At 40.8% G+C, this 21187-nt stretch overlaps 3 protein-coding genes across 8 annotated transcripts; all 3 read left to right on the forward strand.

The window, feature by feature from the left end:
- Nucleotides 1-2577: 2577 nt before the first annotated feature.
- Nucleotides 2578-6691, forward strand: LOC117484118 (heavy metal-binding protein HIP-like). Of its 6 annotated transcripts, none has more exons than XM_034132576.1 (12): nt 2578-2837; nt 2951-2992; nt 3102-3164; nt 3336-3377; nt 4430-4492; nt 4777-4839; nt 5066-5128; nt 5235-5303; nt 5410-5451; nt 5656-5718; nt 5905-6033; nt 6357-6691. In XM_034132576.1, exons 1-12 carry the CDS (start codon nt 2591-2593, stop codon nt 6638-6640), a joined length of 1170 nt encoding a protein of 389 aa, XP_033988467.1. In that variant the 5' UTR covers nt 2578-2590; the 3' UTR covers nt 6641-6691. The 6 variants fall into 6 exon arrangements, with proteins under 6 accessions (XP_033988467.1, XP_033988468.1, XP_033988469.1 ...); XM_034132577.1 differs by having other exon boundaries at nt 5241-5303; XM_034132578.1 differs by having other exon boundaries at nt 3336-3359.
- A 2804-nt stretch (nt 6692-9495) lies between these two features.
- Nucleotides 9496-13792, forward strand: LOC117483936 (polycystic kidney disease 1 like 1-like). Its single transcript, XM_034132278.1, has 6 exons — nt 9496-9584; nt 10573-10750; nt 11409-11513; nt 11919-12059; nt 13155-13277; nt 13562-13792. The coding sequence occupies exons 1-6, from the start codon at nt 9496-9498 to the stop codon at nt 13790-13792; spliced, it is 867 nt and encodes a 288-aa protein (XP_033988169.1).
- A 559-nt stretch (nt 13793-14351) lies between these two features.
- On the forward strand, nt 14352-21142 carry pdia4 (protein disulfide isomerase family A, member 4). The gene is made up of 10 exons (XM_034132414.1): nt 14352-14608; nt 15688-15865; nt 15964-16169; nt 16263-16401; nt 16750-16955; nt 17361-17519; nt 18731-18882; nt 19074-19230; nt 20092-20325; nt 20513-21142. Exons 1-10 carry the CDS (start codon nt 14533-14535, stop codon nt 20926-20928), a joined length of 1923 nt encoding a protein of 640 aa, XP_033988305.1. The 5' UTR covers nt 14352-14532; the 3' UTR covers nt 20929-21142.
- Nucleotides 21143-21187: the final 45 nt, after the last annotated feature.

Consider the following 21187-nt stretch of genomic DNA (forward strand, 5'->3'; position numbering starts at 1 on the left):
CGGTTAAAAAAAGGTTAGGCACCCCTGATCTACACTGTCAAGGTTCAAGGTTCTTTATTGTCAAACTAACATAGCTACAGAGTAATTATGTCGTTGAAAATCTTATGTCACAGGCTTCGCCAACAATGCAACTGAAAGAGGACCAGAAACACATTAAAAATATAATAAAATGTGGAGACTTTGGGATATTTATCTCCCATTCTTTTACTTTTCGGGCATTTTACAGACCAAACATGTCGTTGATGTCACTGTTTAGTGTTTACCAAACTACCACTTTTTCTGAAAAATGCATAAAATGATGCAATATATGTTAAATACATGGTTTATACATGTAATTACTGGGGTTCTGATTACCTAATTTGGGCGTGCACATTTGCCGCGCGCAAACCTACCTCTTTTGGATTTGGAAAGGTTGGCATGTATGTAATATGTTGGGCACTTTTAGGCACAATTAGCATAAGTTGAGTTAATTAAGATGAATGGCATTATAGAATATGTAAACAAAAGTAAAATAATTATGTGGCTGATTTGGAGTGGGGCACAGCCCCACCTAGTGTCAGCAGAAAGTATTACACATAATGATTACAAAAAATGCAAAGAGATGCAAAAAAGAAATTAAAAAATATATAAAATATATTTTAAGGTCATGTTTAATCATCTGATTTGTCTGTACATTGCTGTTTTAGTCTGTGTTCTTCTAATTAGTGTCTACAGTGTCGTTTTGAGCCATGTGGGACAAAACCTGATCATGCCCCACCCTTTCACTGTCAAAGTGAACGGTGACTGTAAAAACTACACTGCGCATGCTCAGAGTATTTTTCAATGTAATGTGTGTGGCAAAAAAAAAGAAGACCATAGGGGCACAGAGCTGCCATCCCCACCATACGTCATCTCACATCATTCAGAGCTGATTGGCTGTAAGTACGTGTGCCGCGAAAAGTGTGGTGTGTGAAGAGGAGACGAGAGAGCTGCAGTGACGCGTCCTAAAACCAGGAAGTAAGCTGCAAAAAAGCAATGAGGTTTCTCCATAGGATTTTAGAAAGTAGCTCGAAATAAGATCTGTGGGAAATGTACCTGTTAGATAAATGCACGTTTTGTTCAGCCGGATAATATCCACATGTCTACCCTACTTTTATAATTTTCGAATCATAAATCTATCGATTAGATTTATGATAGACTTTTGAAACTACTAGAAGATAAGGAGGACTTTTACAAAAAAGTTATAGAATTTTTTGTCCAGAAGGATAGGCAAATGGACTTCATCTTCAAGTCAAGGTAAGACCGCAGAGAGAACAATTCAATATTTAAATGATAAAATTACATTTTTTGGGTATCCTTTTGTTGAACTGTCTGTTTAAAATTAATCGAAGCATCAGACAAAAAAAGCTTTTGAAAATAATATTATATTTTGGTTTAGGTCAAAATATAATATTTGTAAACCTGAAGAGTCAGTGCCAGTGCCTCACCAGCCATGAACCTCACTGCACGTCACTGCAGAAGCTTATATATAGACATCTAAGTTTTTTGTGCCCCACCACTTTTGTACATATAAAAACGCCACTGCATATGTGTACTCTCTGTGAGCTGATTTTGACTACCATGAGTAATGTTTCCACCATTGGATGTACAGAGCACAAGATAACAAAAATTACCTCTACTGTGGACAATTCTTTTTCAAATAAATAGGCAATCTGGCAAGAATAATTTACCTACATTGGATGGATCTTTCCAACTGAATTTATGAGGCCATACATATGTCCTCTAGCGAGTGGCCCAGCCCTTCGTCCGGCAGTGGCTCAGTCAGTAGGGGCTTCGACTGGGAGCTGGAGGGTCGCCGGTTCAACTCCCCGACCAGACCTAAAATATGGAGTGTGGACTGCTACTTGGAGAGGTCCCAGTTCCCCGGGCGCTGTGCAATAGCTGCCCACTGCTCCTAGTAGTAGGATGGGTTAAATGCAGAGGTCAAATTTCACTGTGCATGTGTGACAATTAAAGAGGGTTTCATCCCTCCGATTCTATCTATTACACACACACATACACACACACACACACACACACACACACACACACACACACACACACACACAAAGAGGGTTTCATCCCTCCGATTCTATTCGTATATTCTTCTGTATGTGGCCCTCGGTGAAAAAGCTTTGGACACCCCTGGGGTAAAGGATGTGTGTGGTAATGTCATTCTGTACCTCGGACACGTCCAGGTGTTTGATGTTCCAGCTCGGGGAGGGTCCAGAGTTGTTGTGCCAGATGTGCACCCCCCACACAGGGCCCAGGCTGTCGGCTGCACTGTGGGGTCAGAGACAGACCGCCTTTATAAATGAGCAAAAACAATTCAAATAAAAGAGATATAGAAAAATCAGGAATAATACACTTTTTTTGAAAGAACAGAATTCAAGTTGTTGTTTCCCCTTTAATATCAGTAAGATGTCCAAGGACGTTTCGATTATTTTTATGTGTTATCAAAGACATCTGCTGGATTCTCATGGCCTTGCCAGTGACCTGTTTAACGTGGATATAAAGGCGGGAACAGAGCGAGACGTGTCTCCCTTCTCTGTCTGAACAGCGATATTTCAGAATGAGGAGAGCTGCAGTTTTTCTGGCGTTGCTGCTCTGTCTGCTCTGGACGGGGGCTCAGGGTGAGGATGGAGGGGGGACAGGGAAGAAAGAGGGGGAGTTTGATATCCAAGTAGTGAAAGCAGCCCACGATCAGAGCAGCAGTGAGACCCAGATGAGCACTGACGTCTGGGCTGAGCTGAAGGAGCTCAGAGACATGGCCATCAAACACAGGATCAAGATCCAGAGGCTGGAGCAAGACAACACAGGTGACACACCTGACGTAAAACACACTGAGTGCCACGTCACGCTGCACTGATACATGCAATCATCAAAACTGACACTCTTCACTTTAAGGACTCATTTGTTGTTTTTAACAAAGTCACACAGGTCAGACTGACAGCCAGTGAGAGCAAGAATGCAGGTACATATTTTCATATGCTTACTTATATGTTGATGTACAATAATGTTTGGGACAGAGCTCCAAAGTGACATCTACAATAATACTAATAACTATTTTTAAATGTGTTCAGCTTTAGAGGGCAGGATGAGCTCCAGTGAAAAGCAGGTGGAGGAGCTCCAGAGAGAGAACGCAGGTAAGAAACAGAAACTATTATTAAAAAATAAACATTGAATGTTTTTGTGTATAACCAAAAAGAGAGAAAAGAGAAGTGAAAGATATATGTCAGAGAAACAAATTCAACATCTTGATGAAATATATGGAGGTAGTTTATCAGCTGTTAACCTGCTCTTTCTCTTTGTTGCAGATCTCCTGGATAGAGTCACAGCAAGTGAGAATAAGAGCACAGGTAGGAGTTGTTGGAGCAGAACACCTATTGTGGTGGCTGATAGCCACCCCCTCTGCTACGCGCCGTTCGTTGGATGAGGCTGATCTCTATTTAATAAAGAAAATAATTGAAAACACCGGAATCAAAAGTTATAACAATTATCTGAGTTTACTCTTGTATGAAACAAAACACGTATACAAGTTTTACAGAGTACTCCGGTCTTCAGGCTTGTGATGCGGTTTACAGGTAGACAGACCAGCCTTCAGGAAACGAGAAGTACGGACTTCAGGTTTGGGATGCGGTTTACACGTCTCTAGACCAGCCTACCCAGAAGTATTTTTACATACAAAAACAACAGTATTTATATCCATATTTTAGGGCGGAGATGTGTCGACTCTTCCTTCCCATTTTACTCCGAAGCGAATCAGAGAGTCCGTGGGGAGGAGCTGTGTGAGCTGCTCACTCCCCCAGGTGTCCTTACTGGTTGGATCCACCTCTGGCCGGGTTCAATACAGCGAATCAGAGTTCTGACCAGAACGTGAGATTCTAAGGTTCCACAAGGTCAAAGTCAATCTTATCTCTGCCCCGATATCCACTCCCTTATTTTCCCATGGAATATTTCACATAAACTGTTACTCTCAGACAATTAAACATTGTATACAGATATAATGAGCCCAGAAAGAACATAATGATACCCAGAAAGAACCTTGAAAAGAACATGTGTGTGTGCTCTGGTGAAAAGGGAGGTGTATGTGTGTGTAACAGGATCTCTGGGTCAGTGAGTTGTAAGTGAGAAGACATTATATATGGGATTACTTAAAACAGTTCAAACAATACATGTTCACTTCAATACAGTTTAGAATCATATCTTTTTACTTCAGAGTACAAAGTTATCAAAGAAAAAATTGAGAAAATACAGGCAAAAAAGGCAAAAAAGCGGTCTAGAGCAAATTTGAAAGTGAACATTTTAGTATGGTAGAAACATTCTTGAATGCGCGGTTTGTAAAAATGACAAAAACTGAAGACAAATGTTGACCATAATTTATTTTTTTACTATTTTTTTATTTGTTCAGCTCTAGAGAACAGGATGAGCTCCAGTGAGAAGGAGGTGGAGGAGCTCCAGAGAGAGAACACAGGTAAGAAACAGAAACATCATAAAAAGGGAAATGTTGCGAATATTAAGATACAAAGACTTGTTTTTGTGTAAAATACAAAAGTTAGAAAAGAGAGGTGAACAAAATCAGAGGCTGGAGCAAGACAACACAGGTGACTCACCTGACGTACACACTGAGAGCCACATCACTGATGCTCATGATCTTAGATTTAATTAACAATTCATGTTTGTGAAAGTGTTTCTACTTGGTCACGCTCCAGGGTAACATTTAGCATGATCCTAATAAAAAAACTCATATGTGTTCAGCTCTAGAGGCCAAGATGAGCTTCAGTGAAAAAGAGGTGCAGGAGCTGAAGATAGACACTGCAGGTAAGTGACAAAAACCTCATCAAAAATAAAAAATGCCCTGTCTTATGTTTGAAAAGTAATGTTTAAATTACATGGGAGATAAGAGAAACACATTTATAATACTGATGAGATATAAATGTTGTTGTTTATTAGTTATTGACCTGCTTTTTCATAAAAATCAGATTTGTTAAACTGAAAGAAACTGAAACCATAATTTTATTTTACTTAACATTTTACATTTGTTCAGTTTTAGAGTCCAGGATGAGCTCCAGTGAAAAGGAGGTGCAGGAGCTCCAGAGAGTGAACGCGGGTAAGTTTCAAAAACATCATAAAAAATGATGCCAACAAAATGAAAAAAAGACACAATCTTGTTTATAAGTCAAATGTTATTTACCTGTTTTCTATGTCTAAACATGTTTCAGCTTTAGAGGCAAGGATGAGCTCTAGTGAAAAGGAGGTGGAGGAGGTAAAGAGAGTGAACGCAGGTAAGATATAGAAATATAATATAAAAGGTAAATATTGCCTATAATGATAGAAAACTAATGAGTTTGACATAATGAAGAGATAATCTGCTTTTTCTCTTTGTTGCAGATCTTCTGGCTCGAGTCACAGCAAGTGAGAATAAGAGCACAGGTAGGAGTACAAATGAATCAAATGAGAATAGGAGGAAGGACAAATATAATTGTATTTTTCCATAAAAACGTTGGATTTGTTGCCGTTTTAAAAGTGAATATTATAGTATGGTAGAACAATCTTTTAACATAAGATCTGCAATAGTGAAATTGAAAATGAGAGACTATAACCTCATCTGAATAAAACAATGTTGAACTTGTTCAGCTTTAGAGTCCAGGATGAGCTCCAGTGAAAAGGAGGTGGAGGAGCTCCAGAGAGAGAACACAGGTGAGAAACAGAAACTATTGTGAAGAGTCAAAATGTTGTTTAAAGAAAGGAACTGGTATACTGAGGAGAATATTACATATCACTCTCTGCTGGCTATCAGAATCCAAACCACTGACTTTATTGTTTTAATAGACAGTTTGTTAATGAGTTCTCATCTCTCTGTGTGCATCCTCCTCTTCCTCACAGACCGTCCTCAGGTGGCGTTCTCAGCCGGTCTAACTGATTCAGGATCAGTCGGACCCTTCACCACTGATACCACACTGAAGTACAGTAAAGTCTTCACCAATATCGGCCAGGCCTACAGCCCAACTACAGGTACTGAAAACAACACACACACACACACACACACACACACACACACACACACACACACACACACACACACACACACACACACACACACACACACACACACACACACACACACACACACACACACACACACACACACACCCTTTCTTAAGAGTTTTCTTAATGAAACCATTAAAACATCTCTTAGTTTTCCTACAGTTGATCATGGTAGAAAATAGAACAAAGTCAAGAGCTCCTACATGCTCCTTATTTAAAAAAACCCATCCTTAAGTCCTGCTGAAGCACCAGAAACAATCTCCTCTCACTGACCTTCTCCTCTGATGCAGGTATCTTCACAGCCCCCGTCGGAGGAGTCTACTACTTCAGATTCAACATGTGGGGAGACATCGATTCATCTTACACACATGTTGGATTCTTTCACAACGACCAGAGAAAGATGATGCTTAGTGATTACAATGATGGCTATGGCTTTGTCTCTGCGTCTAACTCAATGGTTCTTCAGCTGGAGAAGGGAGATGTTGTCTACATCGTTCTCAACTCCAACAACGCCATTTTTGATGATTCGTATAATCGCATCATTTTCAGTGGATTTTTACTCTTTCCTCTGTGAAGCCCACTGTAAAACACCCACTGCATTACGTTTCAACATTACATATTAATAAATAAGTGTGTTGACTCAACTTATATAATTGTTTGTGTTTATTTTTGCTTGGTTACATGAACAAGAGGCATTCATTAACATAACAACGTTTTCTACGGACAATATAAGAGAAACACTTTAGCAGTACTGTTGTTGTCCAAACCCCCTAAACCGAGACCAAGTCAAGACTAAAGAGCCCTCTACAGTCTGTGCCCTGACTACAGAAGTGAGAGACCCACACTGCATGACACAGATATGAAAAATATATAACATTAAAAACAGAGACACTCCTCAAAATTATCTGTCATATCCACAATCCCAGAAAAACTCAAATGTCTTCATTCACCTGGTTGCTTGCCTTATATACTTACAGTATATGTTTGTGTATGAATGTTATACGAGAAATGTAAAGCAGAGTTGACTTTTATGTCCGGGAATCTTCCTTTATTTTATGGCCTCTTTGTCAGAGACAGAAACTCATCAATATGAGGTTGATTCTGAGACCAGTCTTCAGGACTTTTTAATAAACTTTAAACTCATTTTATTTTTGGGAAAATGTCAGATTCACAAGAACTGGACTGATTTTTAATGCAGCACTATTACATATTAAAAATAAAAAGGCAATACAAACCAGGTGTGTATTTGATAAATATTTTACTTGAAATGTAACCTGTTTTATTTCTTTACTTTATTATATTTGTTTAACTCTGTATATGTACCCCTGATGTCAATATGTTATGTTTATATAATGTTAGATACCTAGCATTTGGAAACTAACATCCATAGTATTCCCTTAAACTTATATACTCTCAAATAAAAAAGTAAAGAAAGTTCACATTTTCACATGCTACTTCCATATATCTAGTAAGACACCAATGACTTGCTTGTCAAAACGCTTTTAAAAACAGATATAGGCAAATGTGATGCATGAACTCAAATACATGCATGCATTGACAGGTTGCACGAACATTAAGGTGAATGATCTCTTTGTTTAAACTAGTCACTCAGGTAACAGTATTTGCAGAAACATGCTGGTCACATACAGTTGTTAATCTTAACAGAACAGAAAATACAGACCTTGTAGATCTTGTTGTCTTGTAATACTTGCAGATTTTCAGCCACATCTCCATCACTTATTGATCTGGCTTTACCCTGCCAGGCTCCTCGTGGACCAGCACCTGCACCACCATCTCAGTCTGTGGGGTCTGAGTTCTCCGTTGGGGAGAAAATCAGCGATGTAAATGGTGACGTCATGACGCAGCAGCGGCAGCTCTGGGCGGTGTGAACAGAGCGGGAGCTGAAAAGGGAAACCGGAGCTGAACCAGAAAAGCTCTAGCTAGGAGCTAGAAAGGGAAAAGCGCTGGTGTGAAAGCCGCGAGGAGATTCAGGTGATAAGGTGGGGGGGGGGGGGGGGTTACCTTGGTTGGTGATTGGCTAATGGTTACACAAGCCAAAACATCGTTATGACATCATAAAGTGGCCAAAATCTGATCAGCTCATTTTCAGACAGTTTTTAAAGAAATGGATCAGGACAAAAAGAGAGAGAATCTTTTTTCCTGAAACTTTCAGAGTCTCTTTCCACAGAGGGGACACATGTTGATGTAGAAGAGACATGAAGAAGAGGGGACACATGTTGATGTAGAAGAGACATGAAGAAGAGGGGACACATGTTGATGTAGAAGAGACATGAAGAAGAGGGGACACATGTTGATGAAGAAGAGACATGAAGAAGAGGGGACACATGTTGATGTAGAGGAGACATGAAGAAGAGGGGACACATGTTGATGTAGAAGAGACATGAAGAAGAGGGGACACATGTTGATGTAGAAGAGACATGAAGAAGAGGGGACACATGTTGATGTAGAAGAGACATGAAGAAGAGGGGACACATGTTGATGTAGAAGAGACATGAAGAAGAGAGGACACGTGTTGATGAAGAAGAGACATGAAGAAGAGGGGACACATGTTGATGTAGAAGAGACATGAAGAAGAGGGGACACATGTTGATGAAGAAGAGACATGAAGAAGAGGGGACACATGTTGATGTAGAGGAGACATGAAGAAGAGGGGACACATGTTGATGTAGAAGAGACATGAAGAAGAGGGGACACATGTTGATGTAGAAGAGACATGAAGAAGAGGGGGGGACACATGTTGATGTAGAAGAGACATGAAGAAGAGGGGACACATGTTGATGTAGAGGAGACATGAAGAAGAGGGGGGGACACATGTTGATGTAGAAGAGACATGAAGAAGAGAGGACACGTGTTGATGAAGAAGAGACATGAAGAAGAGGGGACACATGTTGATGTAGAAGAGACATGAAGAAGAGGGGACACATGTTGATGAAGAAGAGACATGAAGAAGAGGGGACACATGTTGATGTAGAGGAGACATGAAGAAGAGGGGACACATGTTGATGTAGAAGAGACATGAAGAAGAGGGGACACATGTTGATGTAGAAGAGACATGAAGAAGAGGGGACACGTGTTGATGTAGAGGAGACATGAAGAAGAGGGGACACATGTTGATGTAGAAGAGACATGAAGAAGAGGGGACACATGTTGATGTAGAAAAGACATGAAGAAGAGGGGACACATGTTGATGAAGAAGAGACATGAAGAAGAGGGGACACATGTTGATGTAGAGGAGACATGAAGAAGAGGGGACACATGTTGATGTAGAAAAGACATGAAGAAGAGGGGACACATGTTGATGTAGAAAAGACATGAAGAAGTGGATTTTGCATAATAGGTGACCTTTAAAGCTCTATAAGAAAATATCTCCTTCTCTTTTACCCCAGGGATTTGTCCGTCTGTGGCTCCATGCTTCTCCTGATGCTCTGCATAAGTTATGGCGGCTCATTCACTGACCATTACCAACTCAATGAAGCTGTCAGAAAACAGTTCACAAGGTGACATCCTAAAACATGCTGTCTCTCTCTTTATCCCCTTAACTCTCTGACACACTTCAAAATGATTATTTATCTTCAAACAGGGGCCATGATAATGCATTCATGTCCATCCAAAAGCATGAGGACTGGTGGCTGTGGGCACAGAAGAATCTCCTTCATTCACTGTTCAAGAATTCATCATCCACTGAGGTGAGATACAAAAGGCATCGCAGTGAAGTTTCTAAAATACCTTGAGAATAATTCATCCAATGCCATGAATGCACGCTTCTGTAACCCTCTTAAGGAAATACAAGTTCCTGTATCATGAAATATAAAAACAAACATTTCAACGTTTTCTCTGCTTAATAATGTGATGTCCTGCAGCAGTCACACATCTTGATTGGAGAGCCAATCCTGTGGAGGGAGGAGTCGAGTGCTTTTCAACGCAAGGTAAATAACCAAAGGAGACATTTCATGTACAGAAGTACTCCACTTCTATTATTCTATTACAGACATGGACCATCATAATGACAGCTCCTAGAACATGAACATGATTGTACTTCTAACCCTATAGTAGCACCTTTACCAATTTAGTCAAACAATATTCTTCCTCAAAAATACAGTGTCTTTATCTCCCCCCTAGAGAGCGCTGTTTCACACATATTGACCCATACTGTATGCAGAGATGGCAAAAGTACACAAGTTGTTTTCACTTGAAATAAGTACAAACATCTGCTCAAAAGTGTTCTGTTTTCTGATGTTAGTTGGTGATTTTTTCATCTGAGATAGGACTCAACATAAGATTATTTGACTTAACAAGATGATGCATTGCCTAAAAACAAGACCCGATATCTCACTGCAGTGTTACTTCTGAAGTTAGTATGTCTTATATCAACTGTAAAGACATATTCTGACTAGATATTAGACAAAAATACGTGACAAGATTTCGAGTGTTTGTAGTGTATGAGGAATTTCCAAATGTGCTGAAAGACTTCCTGTGTTTCTGCAGGTCTGCTGCTGCGTCCAAACTGAAGCTCCTGCAGTCAGACGGCTGGCTGGACGGACATACTGTCTCTCTCCACTTCACCTTGTTCAGCCCTGCACCAAACCTGTTCACCAGTGTGACCCTGCAGACTGAGCAGAGCCCCCCCGCTGGCCTGCTGCCCTCTGCCAGGGTCCAGTCCAGGGTGTCACTCTCCTGCTGTGGGGGACTATGGTGTCATGGTGTGCCAGGTACAATACTGCATTATCTTTTAATCTGTGGAAACCACTAGTCTGCAGCTGAAGAGAATCTACAGATCTACAAACAGAGGTGGGAGTAGTACTCAGATGTTGTGCTTGAGTAAAAGTAGAAGTACTCAGATGTTGTGCTTGAGTAAAAGTAGAAGTACTCAGATCTTGTGCTTGAGTAAAAGTAGAAGTACTCAGATCTTGTGCTTGAGTAAAAGTAGAAGTACCAGAGTGTAGGAATACTCTGTTACAGTAAAAGTACTGCATTCAAAATGTTACTCAAATGAAAGTACTGAAGTATCAGTATCAGAATATAGTTAAAGTAGCGACAGTAAAAGTAGTCATTGTGCAGATTGGTCCATTTCAGAATAATATATATGATATGTTTTATAATGATTGATCATTAAAGTGTTCTCAAAGCTGGAAAATGTGCAGCTAGTTTGAATGACTTTGTATACTGCAGGGTAGCTTGTGAGTTTACTCCAGGTGGAACTAAAGTCTGATTTAAGAGTAAAACTGTGGCTGTCTTTCGCCCACTGGTGAGAATAAAACCCTTGTCGAGCTCAGGAGGACCTTGCTTTTAATTTTCATCTTGTGCTTCTTCCTCCTGTCCAGCTCCTCTTCCTCGTCCTGTCTCTGCTGCAACTCCGTCGTCAAGTGTACGCTGTAGGGGAGCAAGGGCTGATGGGATACTGGAGGACTCCCTGCAACTGGCTGGAAGTGAGTCTACTAACACACACAGGCAAACATATAACTATTCAATTCAAGGCTTTTATTGTAATGTGTACATAGCTACAGTGTAGTTATGACAATGAAAAGCTTAGGTCACAGGCTCCAACAACAGTGCAACACAATAACACAGATATATCAACATAATATGATTTATTTTTGGTGTGCACACAACTTTAAGATACAGTAAACACACAGAAACACGCACACACACACTTGGCCACACACCAATGCAAACAAGATCACAATGACCTATCTGACAGGGTAAAGTAACCTGCAGCTCTTAAACCAACATACCTGTGGAAGGTCACAGCATGGTTTTAACTTTAAAATAATCTACCTGTTTATGCTTTGACTGCTGTAGAAATATAACTCTCTCTCTCTCTCTGTTTGCAGGTCAGTTTGCTGACTGTGTCTTTAGTGTACTATATTTATTACATCTATCGCTCCGTTATCGTCCTGGAGGTTGTGGAGCTGCTGCACAAACACAGCTACAGAGGGCATGTGGATGTCAGCCTCCTGGCAACATGGGAACAAGTGAGACGGAAAAAACAATATTTAAAGGGGACCTATCATGCAAAATGCACTTTTGTACGTCTTTTATACATGAATATGTGTCCCCGGTGTTCCAGGGAACTCACCAAGTGTCAGAAAACACAACCCTCTCTATTTTCCTCCATACCCAAATCTCTAAAAAAGGGGCTGCAACGGATCTGATAAAAACTGATCCAGATTTGAACACTGTCCTGACGTCAGGACGGTGGCGCTACGGCTATTGGGCCAACTCCACCAATCAGGAGGAGACAGCCACGGCCATTGCCGTTCGAAAGCGCTGGAGACGCTGTAGTACATATGCCAGGCCAGTAGATGGTGCTGTTCTCACTGAATCTGCCCTTGCAAAAACAGAGCTAGAAATGTCAAATTGAGCAAAATGAGGCATGGCTAAAATGCATGATCTGTTTGGTATTTTGAAAAAAAAAAGTATAAATATGCCTTATATAGGTATGGTCCTACACTATATTATTCAAATATAGCATGATAGGTCCACTTTAATGTTGAGAAAACAGCTCATTGCTACTCCTGCTTTAGGTTGAAAAAAGGAGCTTCCCTTGAAAAAGAGCCTCATCTTTAGGGGGGATAATCACACTTTACATAATTACAATGTTACTTTAAAGGTAAATACTGAATGAAAGCCCGACTTTAAGGTTTAGAAATCCCTTAGAGATCATGGTGTCAGATATAAAAATGAAAGTAATTATTGAAAGGCATTATAATACAAGTTAACAAGTGCTCTACATGGCTAGGGAGGGAACAGGAAGAGAGGAGGAATGCACTACAGTGTGGGAGAGGTGCTGACCATAGTGAAAATAAAAATGTGAACCAAGGCGCAGTCATGAACCAAAAAAGTTATTTATTTACCAATGTTTGACTGAATGAATGACATAAAATCAAACAATTACAAGATTTTTATATATGGAATAAAACACGCAAAAGTAATTTCTAAAAGAAGAAGAATAACATTTACTAAAAGACATGTTGGGAATAAACTAGTGGGCTCACATTAAGAAGCTTTTTGAGAAGTGATTTAAAGGGTTCTACTGACTCAGTGTTACGTTGTGTTTTGTTTCACAGCGTATTCGATCTCTGCGTGGCGTTACGCTCTTCCTCCTCACCATGAAGTGTGTCACCGTGCTGAGAGTGAACTCCTCCGACTCACTCCTCACCCGCTCACTCTGCAGCCTCCTCTGGCCAACGGTACACAACACTGACCGCACACACACACACACACACACACACACACACACACACACACACACACACACACACACACACACACCACACACACACACACACACACACACACACACACACACACACACACACACACACACACACACATAATAAATGCAAAACAAGACTGGAGAAAAAAAGAGAACATTTTCACATAAACACTTGAAGACATAATGAGAAATCATGAATGAATGTTTCTTTATGAAATGTTGTGAGGAAAGCAAGCGGTCAATAATGTCCTGTCCTAGATTTCCTGTGTTATCCTGATGGTGGCGCTGTCCTGCGCGGGGAACCTCCTCTTTGTGCAAAGCTCCTGGTCTTTCAGCTCACTTCCCCGCTCCTTTCAGACGCTGCTCGGTCACTGCTGGGGTCTCCGGGCCCTCAGGGGCCTCCACCGCTCTGAGAGGGATCTCCTTTACCGTGGACTCCTCTTTCTGTCCTCTGTGCTTCGGACAGCAGTGGTATACTTTATAATATAAAGAGTTTCCTCTGTATATAATATTTAGTTTAATATGCTATTACTTGCACACTCCATGTTAAAAACATCCTACTTTAATATTTGGTTAGCCTTTGATTGGCCCTTCATAGTGTATATGACAGAAAGTCAGAAACTCAAATATGTTTGTTTGTGTCTTAATTTCTCTCATGTACATTGCCTTGGGTTTTTTATGCTGCTGCAACGCAAACAATTCCCAAATTGGGATCAATAAAGTACCTACCTATCTATCTATCAAATCAAATACATCAAATACACACTTGGTATTGCCTTTTTATTTGTAATATGTAATAGTGCTGCATTAAAACTCAGTCCAGTTCTTGTGAATGTGACATTTTCCGGAAAATAAAATTTGTTTAAAGTGTATTAAAAAGTCCTGAAGACCAAGGGTGTGAGTGTACAACTATAATAAAAGTCATAGATCCGGGACAGAGCTATCCAATAGAATCACCCAACGTATTTTTGAGTGGCGAATTGTGATTGGATGGCGGCCGATTACCCGGACCAATCAGAGCGTGGCAAGTCAGACAAGTTGCAGACGGAGGAGGCGTTGTTCGTGTTCTCAGAAGTAGTTTGCATGAAAACACACAAACACATTATCGTCAGTATTGATCCGGACAGAGTGTGTGTGCAGCAGTGTGTGTGTTGATGACACGTATTAGCCCTTTTATTAGCTGAGTTAATTAGCCTGAGACGAAGAGTTAAAACCCGTCGCCCGTGGACATGAAGAAGCTCGCGCTGCTGCTGCTCGTGCTGCTCGGCGTTGCACATTTTGCGACCCTCAGCCGATGTGAAGATGGTAAGTGAAGCATTTAACATCTTAATGTGTTAACTGCAACTTAATTAGCTATTCAAGCAAAGCACGGAAGTGGCTGCTGTGCTAATTATTGGACCGCTAACTAGCTAGCTAAGTTAGATACCTTGCTAGTTATGTTAGCGCGCTAGCTAACAGGACACGTAAGCTAAATGACAACAGCACTGCCTTACACACATGAAAGTTGACCCCCCTGGTCTGAGGGGGTCAACACTAACATAATGTGAATGCAAAAGGTTAATAACGTCTGGTTTGGTGCAGTGTCTGCGTGCAGGTGTGGAGCATACACATTGTTATCTCTGTCTATATGCACAGGTGGGAGAGGTACCTCTACTTCTGCTGTACCTGGGCAATTAAGTTATTGCTGAAAACAACGAAGCACTTGTTGAGTTAATTTAGGCCTTGTAACTGATTCACCAGCACTAACTATGGCATGATCTTGCTTGAAGTGAATATATCTGCACTTTCCTTGTTGTTCGGAGTTTGATTCTTTATGGTTTTTGCACTGATTTGATTTTGCACTTTGGAGAAAAGCGTCAGCTAAATTATAATTTACATGTAATCAAAAAGTACTCGGATCTTGTACTTGAGTAAAAGTAGAAGTACCAGAGTGTAGGAATACTCTGTTACAAGTAAAAGTCCTGCATTCAAAATGTTACTCAAGTAAAACTACAAAAGTATTAGCCTCAACATATAGTGCCAAAAGTAGTCATTATGCAGATTGGTCCATTTCAGAATAATATATATGATGTGTTTTTTAATTATTGATGCATTAAAGTGTTCTCAATGCTGGTAAAGGTGCAGCTAGTTTGAATGACTTGCAGTATATTGTTCTGACAATGATAAAACCATCTTTATAAACTAAACTAAAGGCATAAATAGTTCTTAATCTAAGAATAGGAGCATACGCATTGTAGAAAACATTGATCTCTGCCTTATTGCCCCTCTTAGTCTTATCTTTTTGAACCTGTCCTGTTTCAACAAGAAGCATGTTGATAAATGAATGCACTCGCCAAGTTTGTACGGCTGAAATCAGTTTGGGTCCTCTTCTTGTTTGCTGGCAGATGTTACAGAGGAGAAGCAGGAAGCTGACGAAGAGGACAGTGATGACGAGGAGGAGGAGGATGATGAAGATGACACGGAGGTGAAGGAAGAGAATGGCGTGACGGTTCTCAAAAACAACAACTTCGACACTTTCATGGAGGGCAAAGACACAGTGCTAGTGGAGTTTTATGCTCCATGGTGCGTCTGTTAGGACATTCTTTATTCACACACATTTGACAGCAGCTCACTTTCCATATGCCTGTCAATAGTTAAGTCTTCTTTGTTTATCCCTTTAGGTGTGGCCACTGCAAACAGTTTGCCTCAGAGTATGAGAAAATCGCTCAAGCTCTGAAGGAGAATGACCCTCCGATTCATGTAGCCAAAGTGGACGCAACAGTAGCCAATGAAATCGCGACCAAGTTTGAAGTGTCGGGCTATCCCACCTTCAAGATCATGAAGAACGGTGAAGCTGTGGACTACGATGGAGAGAGGACAGAGAAGGGTAGGGACATCTGGATAACTTAAGCATCATTATGCCCCTTCAACAAAACCTGACCTCGTTTTTAAAAATATGTTCAACGCCTGTTTGTTGCAGCTATTGTGGCTCGGGTGAAAGAGGTGGCACAGCCAGATTGGAAACCCCCCCCTGAGGCGACGCTGGTTCTCACAAAGGACAACTTTGATGAGATTGTGAACAACGCAGACATCATCCTGGTGGAGTTCTACGCCCCATGGTCAGTCAGTAGACAATCTTTGATAAAATACAAATTGTTTAATGCCACTGTTGTCAATTTTGTTTCTCAAAAGTGACCCACTAAACCAACCTTGGTTAGTGATTGGCTAATGGTTACACAAGCCAAAACGTCGTTATGACATCATAAAGTGTCCAAAATCTGATCAGCTCATTTTCAGACAGGTTTTTATCAGGACAAAAAGAGAGAGAAAGTTTCAGGAAAAAAGATTCAGAGTCTCTTTACACAGAGAGGACACGTGTTGATGTAGAAAAGACATGAAGAAGTGGATTTTGCATAATAGGTGACCTTTAATAAGACGTTCCTCACTACTCTCTGTTCTGACTCCAGGTGCGGACACTGTAAGAGTTTGGCCCCAGAGTACGAGAAGGCAGCGAAGGATCTGAGTCAGCGCTCTCCTCCCATCCCTCTGGCCAAGGTGGACGGCACCATCGAGAGCGAGCTGGCGTCACGCTTTGACGTGACGGGATACCCCACCATCAAGATCTTCAGGAGGGGCAAGATGTTCGACTTCAACGGACCCCGACAGCACCAAGGTGAGTCCCTCAGATATCTTTCTATGTAAATGGATACAGAACGCCAAAGTACATGTTATCAAAAAAATCCTGAAAATATTTCAAAATATATTATATTTACTTCCATGTATTGTTTTTCAAATGAAATTTGTTTTTACTGATTTTAATTTTAATTTTTTAATTCATTTTATTGATTAATGATCCGTTTGTCATTGTTAGTTTTCGTCCATAAGAAGTAGGGCGGTCCGATTAAAAGGCCAGGGGTTTCAACCTCTCCTGTCACATTTTTAAATCTTTCATTATCTGGTTTGCATGCAATCTTATGCATTTGCAAATGAAAAGAAACAAATACAAGTCACTTCCTTGCATGCAAATGTTTCCTGCTCTTCCAGTCCAGTTGATCTACCTCCGTCTCTTTCTCTTTAGGCATTGTTGATTACATGGGCGAGCAGGCGGGGCCTCCCTCTAAGCAGGTCCAGGCAGTCAAGCAGGTGCAGGATCTCATCAAAGATGGCGACGATGCCGTTATAGTCGGCGTGTTCTCCAGTGAACAGGATGCAGCTTACGAGATCTACATCGAAGCCTGTAAGTAGCATGACATTTGAGGGATGTTTAAAGGTCACCTATTATGCAAAATCCTCTTCTTCATGTCTCTTCTACATCAACATGTGTCCCCTCTTCTTCATGTCTCTTCTACATCAACATGTGTCCCCTCTTCTTCATGTCTCTTCTACATCAACATGTGTCCCCTCTTCTTCATGTCTCTTCTACATCAACATGTGTCCCCTCTTCTTCATGTCTCTTCTACATCAACATGTGTCCCCTCTTCTTCATGTCTCTTCTACATCAACATGTGTCCCCTCTTCTTCATGTCTCTTCTACATCAACATGTGTCCCCTCTTCTTCATGTCTCTTCTACATCAACATGTGTCCCCTCTTCTTCATGTCTCTTCTACATCAACATGTGTCCCCTCTTCTTCATGTCTCTTCTACATCAACATGTGTCCCCTCTTCTTCATGTCTCTTCTACATCAACATGTGTCCCCTCTTCTTCATGTCTCTTCTACATCAACATGTGTCCCCTCTTCTTCATGTCTCTTCTACATCAACATGTGTCCCCTCTTCTTCATGTCTCTTCTACATCAACATGTGTCCCCTCTTCTTCATGTCTCTTCTACATCAACATGTGTCCCCTCTTCTTCATGTCTCTTCTACATAAACACGTGTCCCCTCTTCTTCATGTCTCTTCTACATAAACACGTGTCCCCTCTGTGGAAAGAGACTCTGAAAGTTTCAGGAAAAAAGATTCTCTCTCTTTTTGTCCTGATCCATTTCTATAAAAACCTGTCTGAAAATGAGCTGATCAGATTTTGACCACTTTATGATGTCATAATGATGTGTTGGCTTGTGTAACCATTAGCCAATCACCAACCAAGGTAACCCCCCCCCCACCTTATCAACTGAATCTCCTCCTAGAGCACCATTGTGTTCTTTTGACAGAGGGGCGTGGGGAGGGGCTCCTTATTTTCATCTAAAGTAACAGACAGAGAATCAGCACTTTGGAAACAGGGCTGAAACAGAGGGGATTATGGGTAATGCTGCAATGATCTGTTTGGTGTTTGGAGCCAAACACTTCAGACATGTTTTGTATATATCTGAGACCTATTATATATTCATGAAAAACAGTATAACAGGCGACCTTTTAAAGTAATTTTCGCCTGCAGGACTTTCTTCAACTGTTTAACGGCAGTCAAATGGATGTGTGGCTTTAACTCTCATTGCTGTCTGTTCTGCAGGTAATTCACTGAGGGAAGACTTCACCTTCCGTCACTCCTTCAGCTCCGAAGTGACCAAACTGCTCAAAGCCTCGCCCGGTCAGATCGTCATCTCTCATCCCGAAAAGTTCCGCTCTAAATACGAGCCAGCGTCACACACACTCGCAGTGGAGGTACTGTCCGTTTGATCATTTGATTTGAACTGGTTTCATTGGGTATTAAAACTCATCATATCATAAATGACTGTGCTTTCTCTTAGTTTTAGTGTAAGTGTTAAAACGGACCAAAAAGCAATAATTTAAAAGACTTATTTCAAAAGGAGTCACTTTGAACTCGAGACACATTTTGTTAATTTATTTCCCAGGACTCCACGGCGGTGTCGGAGGTGCAGGAGTTCTTCAAAAAGCACGTGATTCCCCTGGTGGGCCACAGAAAACCAGCCAATGATGCCAAGCGCTACACCAAGAGACCCCTGGTGGTGGTTTACTATGGAGTCGACTTCAGCTTTGACTTCAGGAAAGGTGAGTTTTCTTTTTTTTAGATAACAGGTTTGACCCTGGATCATACAGAGATCTGTGATGTGAGTGGAGATGTGATTCTCCGCATTCATTGAATGAATTCCGTTTTAAGGACTTTATTTATGGCATCCTCCTAGATTTGACGTACTTTAAAAAGAACAATAGTTATCAACATGTTTGACATATTAGAGTGTCATTTAACATTTTTAAGTCTTAATATGCTATGACTTTTTTGTAACATATTTAATGATAGTGAGTTTTTGTAATATTTTATGCTTACAATACTATGCAACATACTTAATTATGCAGTTGTTTTGACATACTATACTGTTGTATTGTGCTGTGTTTCTCTCATATATTTGAGATACAATACTTTACAGTTCTTAATATTTTCAACATGCTCTACTAATCAGAATACCTTTATTAGTCCCACGGAGGGGAAATGTGCGTAGTTACAGCAGGAAAAAGAGCCACAGACAGCTTAATGTTACATATGTTAAATATGTGACATGCATAAAAAGTACTAAGTTTTGATATAATAAAAAAAGTTACATAATTACAAAAATAATACACATCCTGTAACAGTTCTTAGGATTTAGCAGCCAGGTATATATTACACAGTTATTAACGGCATCTATATATATTGCACATAGGTGGTTGGTATTTAACAGCAGCAAGTTACACCATTTACAAAATACACACCTTGTAACAGTTCTAAGGATTTAGCAGCCAGGTATATAAGTATATAAATGGGGTTATCTGACATAATCAACAACCAATAATAATGAATACAAAGTGTGCAAGATTTACAATGCAGTCACAAAACCCCTTAAACCTTTTTTGTCTTTTATATTTTTTTTTTAGCCACGCAGTTCTGGAGGTCCAAGGTGCTCGAGGTGGCCAAAGACTTCCCCGAGTACACGTTTGCTATCGGCGATGAGGAGGACTACGCAGAGGAGCTGAAGAGCCTCGGCCTCAGCGACAGCGGAGAGGAAGTGAACGTGGGGATTCTGGCCGATGGGGGCAAAAAGTTCGCCATGGATCCAGAAGAGTTTGACGCTGACGTGCTGGGAGACTTTGTGAAGGCTTTCAAGAAAGGTGAGGGCTGAGTTGTGGTCAATTTGGAAAGATGGGTAACAGCTTCTCTAGTGGAAATCCTGGTTTTATTTAACTCGTAAGAGCTGAGGTTTAACTTCCTAAAATAGACCCAAACATGTTTCTAGTGGTGTTTTAAGGGTTAATCCGCTCTAACACTTTGTTCTGAACTTCTTTCTCTTGTCAACAGGAAAGCTAAGCCCCATCATTAAGTCCCAGCCGCTGCCAAAGAACAACAAAGGACCCGTTAAGGTCGTGGTCGGGAAAACCTTTGATGAAATCGTCATGGATACCCAGAAGGATGTCCTGATTGAGTTTTACGCGCCCTGGTGTGGCCACTGCAAGAAACTGGAGCCAGATTATGTGGCTCTGGGCAAGAAGTACAAGGGGGAGAAGAACCTGGTGATCGCCAAGATGGACGCCACGGCCAACGACGTGCCAAACGAGAACTACAAAACGGAAGGGTTCCCTACGATATACTTGGCCCCAAGCAACAGCAAGCAGAGCCCCATTAAATTTGAAGGGGGAGACAGAACTCTAGAGGGCTTCAGCAATTTCTTGGAAAAGCACGCCACAAAGCTATCTCAGAAAAGAGACGAACTTTGAAAGCCTCTAGCTAAGAACTCTCAATGCAGCGGAGATACAAACGGTGTTACTGAGATGCTGCGATGATTACAGTTCAATCATATTTTTTTGTTTTGTTTTCTGTTCATTCCAAGGGATTCAGCTTTCCTATGTTTCTGAAAAAAAGCATGTAAGCACTGTTGAGGATTTCCATCTTTTTAAATAAAATAATGGCAGCTCTGAAGGCCAGCACTCATATTCTCAATTTCTTTTTTCAAGTGTAAATCAACACAAGTGAACA

Source organism: Trematomus bernacchii, unplaced genomic scaffold (genome assembly GCF_902827165.1).
Source record: "Trematomus bernacchii unplaced genomic scaffold, fTreBer1.1, whole genome shotgun sequence".
Classification (NCBI taxonomy): domain Eukaryota; kingdom Metazoa; phylum Chordata; class Actinopteri; order Perciformes; family Nototheniidae; genus Trematomus; species Trematomus bernacchii.